Source organism: Candoia aspera, chromosome 12 (assembly GCF_035149785.1).
Source record: "Candoia aspera isolate rCanAsp1 chromosome 12, rCanAsp1.hap2, whole genome shotgun sequence".
Lineage (NCBI taxonomy): Eukaryota > Metazoa > Chordata > Lepidosauria > Squamata > Boidae > Candoia > Candoia aspera.
The window spans coordinates 11,693,593-11,698,471 of NC_086164.1; the positions used below are offsets into that span (position 1 = coordinate 11,693,593).

The 4,879-nt window shown below is 45.1% G+C and overlaps 1 protein-coding gene across 1 annotated transcript in view; it reads left to right on the forward strand.

The window, feature by feature from the left end:
- The first annotated feature begins 300 nt into the window (after nt 1-300).
- CLIC2 (chloride intracellular channel 2) overlaps nt 301-4,879 on the forward strand; it is a 10,837-nt gene continuing 6,258 nt past the window's right edge. Inside the window, exon 1 of the mRNA XM_063313791.1 lies at nt 301-779. Within this exon, the coding sequence (XP_063169861.1) occupies nt 723-779 (57 nt within the window). The 5' untranslated portion in view covers nt 301-722. The remainder of the gene's footprint in view (nt 780-4,879) is intronic.

Genomic DNA, 4,879 nt, shown 5'->3' on the forward strand with positions numbered 1-4,879 from the left:
GCATGATTATAATTGGTTGGGAAATGGGATCATTTGGCAGCTCGTCTCAACAGAGATCTCTACCCCCAAATTATATTCTTTATTTCTGCAAAGTTTGGAATTGCCCCAGGTCTGTCACATCATTCCTTTGATATATGGACAGTGCCATTTGGCTACATAAAAGTTCATTATATGGGAAATGAGTTTGTAAGTAAAATGTAGGATGTCCCAGGGTGGAGGAATTCTCATGCAGCAGGAATATATTAAGTTAGCGACCACTCTATCTACTGAGGTATGAGATGCTTCCCGGCTCACTTCCTGTTATGGAAACTCTGGCAGCTGTGGGGTGGCACTCCAGCGAAGGACTTATTCTGGTTTGTTTCTCTGAGAATTAGACATCTGGCTCTTTTGATATACCAGAGAAGAACGTGGTCTGTGGCTTTCTGATAAACCGTGTCGCTGAGTCATGGCTGGGAAGTCTTTATGGAGATCCCCCTCTCGTTTGTAGCAGGTTGCTCTGCACACCTCGCCACAACTTCTGACTTAGCCTCCTGAAAGAAAACAGGAAAAGCAAAGCCGCTTCCAACCAAGGGGCTTTCAGCCATGCAGGACCACCGTCTCTCCTAGAGAGGCCTTGCCCTGAAAAATTATCCACCGGCGGGCACTGGTGGTGAAGGCTGGTTGCAAACAGACTGTGGTGGAAGAAAGTTCTCAGCAACAGCTGGTGGCCAGCTAAAGACAGGATGGCAAGTTGGCTTCGGAATCCCCTAAAGGAACCAGAGATTGAGCTGTTTGTCAAGGTCAGTTCCTATTCATTGCAAGGATAGGACTTGGGGGCAGATGTCAGGGGCCTCGTTCAGCAGAATAAGCAGGTTGTGGGGCAGAATACCACAGGACTGGCAGACCACAACAGGAAATCATAAACATAATGTGCATGACTGTGGGTGGCTAAGACCTCTAAGTCTAGAGTCTAAAATTATGTAACTATATGACTATATTGATGGATTAAATTAAGGTGTCTGGGCATTTGGTTTCTAATGAGCTCTATCTCGCCAATTGTTTGATTAAGGGCTTGGGTGTGGCCCTCAAGAAACCCTGCCTGAGAGCTCAGCCTCTTGCTTAGAGCTGACCAGATGCTCAAATTGCTGATCAAAATACTTCTTTGGACATCAACACAGGTTGGGTGAAGAGCCCTAGGGATCTCATGGGAATTAATTCTCACTACTGCAGAAAGGTAAAAGAAGCATGGGTGAGATGAGGAGGTAGGATGGAAAGTCCTGTGAGATCTTGCCAGAGCTCACACTTTACACTTAACAGTGTCTCTGCACTGCTGTGTCATTGTAGTAACCCTGAACACCGAATTACACAAGTAAAGTTAACACTGTCCTTTTATGGAGGTGAAAAACAGAGATGGTGTTTCCTTTCTCTGAGTGTTAACCGACTCACAGGACAAGTGTGCCCGAGTTAGTGATTAACAAGAAGTAATTCTCTCTCTAATGCTCTTTTGTTATTCTTCCCTTTCCTTTCTCTCTTCCCTTCCCAAAACAACTGTGGGCAAGTACAATATCCCATGCATTAGTATGGTTCTGATGAAATGAATTCATATCCATAAAAACTGATGCAACAGTAAATTTGGTGGTATTCCAATCATGCTGAGAAAAGATTCCATCCTTTCTCTTATTTTTAAAGACATCTTCATTCTTTCTATAGCTGTGGCTGTGATATAATTCACCTTTCACCCTGTTGATGACATCAGTTATCTTGGACTAAAATTCCCTTCAACTCCAGCCTCTTCCTCTTTTTTTCTAGATCAGAGTTTGGGGCAGGGAGATACTGTATTTGTAGCAATGGAATTTTTCTGTTACTCAAAATCTGCACTGAAATATTTAAGCAGTTTACTTGGCCTCAACCAATCTAAAGAGCAACCGGTTCAGAAAATCGATGCAGCTCGTCCTACTGTGGATTTCTGCAACACACTGCTAGACCGTGCTGTTTTGGCATGGCATTTTGTGTGAACCCAGACTATGGCTTGCAAACCAGGCTCTGTGCTTTAGCATGTCTGAGCACTGAGCTGAATGTGATTGATTTAAAAAAAAGATCATTCAACAAACAAAGGCTTCACGCAGCGCGCGAACTATCTATGGTTCCTCGTGTGTGCAGTTTGACGAATGACTCTGCCTTCAGAGCCTTGATTCTCTTCCATTTTCCGCAACTTTGCGCTCAGCTCTAGCTGGGGGACCAGTTTTCAGTTCTGCGACAAAAACTGACTTGGGAACTTGAAGTCTTCCTAGATTTAAGTGGCTAAAACTGGGACCTTATTCAGGGAGAGAATCTCTCTTTTTCCTTAGAACAGGCATCTATTACTCAGGGTTGTACAGGGAAGAGAAAGGGAAATAAGCAAGCTTGTGAGAAGTTCTTTCCACATCGTATTTTCAGAGTTTAAGGGGATATTCATGGAAAATTCTGATTAGTTAAACCCAGCTTCCTTATAAAGATCTAATCAAAAGGAATAGAAAGGAAAAGAATTAAGGAAGTCTCCAATGACTCTTAGGGAAAACATTTGTGTATTTCCTTCTGGGGTCGTCCCCCCCCCCCACTTTGCTGCAAGCCAACAACAGCAGCACTCTGTGTTACATCTAAGGTTCCCAACTGGGAGGACCGCCTGTGCTCAGCAATCCTTTATCTCATTTCCTGAACAACTCACAACTGTAGACCCCAAAGATGAAGATGGCTACAATAGGCTGGCAAGCCACAGTGGGAGTTTTCGGTATTGCTTTCACCTCTGATCCAGCCCACGCCTAAGGAAATGGAAACTGTGTGCTATTTGAAAACAAAACAAAACAAAACAATCGTGTTTGTGTCCAGCTAGGAAGGGTCTTTTCCAGCAGCAGGGGTTGGCCTGAAAACAGGGCTGGCCCAACCCTCTGCAGGAGGGGCAATGCAGGAGCAAGAGAGGAGTGAGAAGTCCCTAATCCAGCTCTCACCTTCAAGGGTACAATTGGGTCATTTGAAACCTAGATTTCATGTTCTCCTGAGTGAGTCTTTTTATGGCCCCCTGTAGGGCTTCCCTTGTCAAGGACACAGCCATCATATCTCCTTCCTCCACAGATCTTCACCGTCCCAAGCTTCACAATCTTCTGGTGCTGTGGGGTTCTTTGGAGGGCTGGTAACTGTTGTGGGGGGGGGGGGGACTGTCACACAATAGCTGCCCTGTTTTTGAGGGGGGAGGGCTTCCTGATTCATAAAACGGCTGCCCTCATGGGTGTGGCCATCACAAAGCATCTACTTATGAATCAGGAAACTGGTGAGGTTGCGTCTTACTGTTTTTTTCTAATACCTGAGATGTTCCCTGCCCACAGTTGTTTCTGGGTAGGTGGGTGGACTCTCAGGACCAGGGTCCATCACCCAGCATTTTTTTTTTACAGGACCAGAGGTATTTCAGGGGATGGAAATGATGCCAGAGAATGGTGCTTTGTTCTTCAGTGAGCCAACTCCAATCTACCAGTTAGGGAAACCATTAGCCCCCAGATCCCTGAGCCTACCACTGTGTGCTAGAAAATAGCTGAGGCTTCAGTCCCTTATACATTGCCATAACTTTTGCTCCCAAACCTCAGAAGTAGGTTCAAGCCAGCCCATGGACATTCTTACTGCTAACATCCCTGAAATGCAGCAACAAATGTGTAGAGAATATAGAGCAGTGTTTCTCAATCTGGGCAACTTTAAGACCTGTGGACTTGTGTGGAATTCTGGGAGCTGAAGTCCACACATCTGTCCTAACAGCCAGGAACCACGCTGAGACAAGGAACAGGTCTCTAGTGTTTTATTGTTGCTACATAACAGGGAAATCCTAACAAACTGAAGAAGCGTGGGAAAAACCCAGACATATAAACCCCAAAGGTTAAGGCGGGCCCGATCGGTGTCTCTTGGAATGGCTACCTAATTCCTCAGTGCTACGCATGCGCTTTACAGCCTGTATGGGAGCCCCCTGCTCGCCATCCTTACTCATGACAACATCTTAAAGTTGCCGAGGTTGAGAAACACGGATATAGAGGATGGCCTTGAAGGAGAGAGGGAAGATCCATTACCAAGGCAACAAACAGCTAAACATGGTTTAAACCCATATGAAGAAAGAGATTTACGAAAATGCCTGACAGGTGCCCCCTTAATGAAGATAAAAGAGGGAGGAGGGGAAGCATGTTCAGACTTGCAAGATTCTGTTACTTTAGCCATTCTAATAAAAATAGTGTTAGACCTACGTGGCATCTCTTTCTTGATCTGGTCTACCTAGAGGGGCTGACAGAATGAACTCTCCAGCTGACCAAAGGAGGTATGAAATATGGAGTCTCACTGGTGTCTTAATTCCCATCCAGGGTTTGTTTTGTATACTTACAATATGTATCTCAGGGTTGAATTGTTGGGTTCTTGGTGTTTTTTGACTTGTCTTTCTCCATTACCAGGTTAGGTAGCAACATCAGTGCGAGGGACAGTGGCCTTTGCTGGCTGTTTATAGATGGTAGCTTGTCCCACCAGCCTTCTGAAGTTGTACCCAGGACGAGATGGGGAAATGCTCTTAAGGCATAGCAGGGAATGCAGATGAATGTACTTGCTTTTTCTGCCCCCCCCCCTTTTTTTTTTTTAGAAAATTCCACTTCTCCATCAAGTTAATTAAGGCAGGTGGGACAAGCGGTCATGTATAAACAGCAGCAGACCCCACTCCCCCATGCATTGATGATGTTATCTCGCCTAGTAAACAAACACCTGCAGGAAGGATTGTTTTTTTTTTCAGTGTTTCAAATGTCCAAGCATTCTCAACGGAGGAGAGAGCTCCAGTATCTTCAAGGTGTCATCCCTCTGCTGAGTTGATTAAAACAGAAAAGAAATGCTAGCATGAACCTCCAGG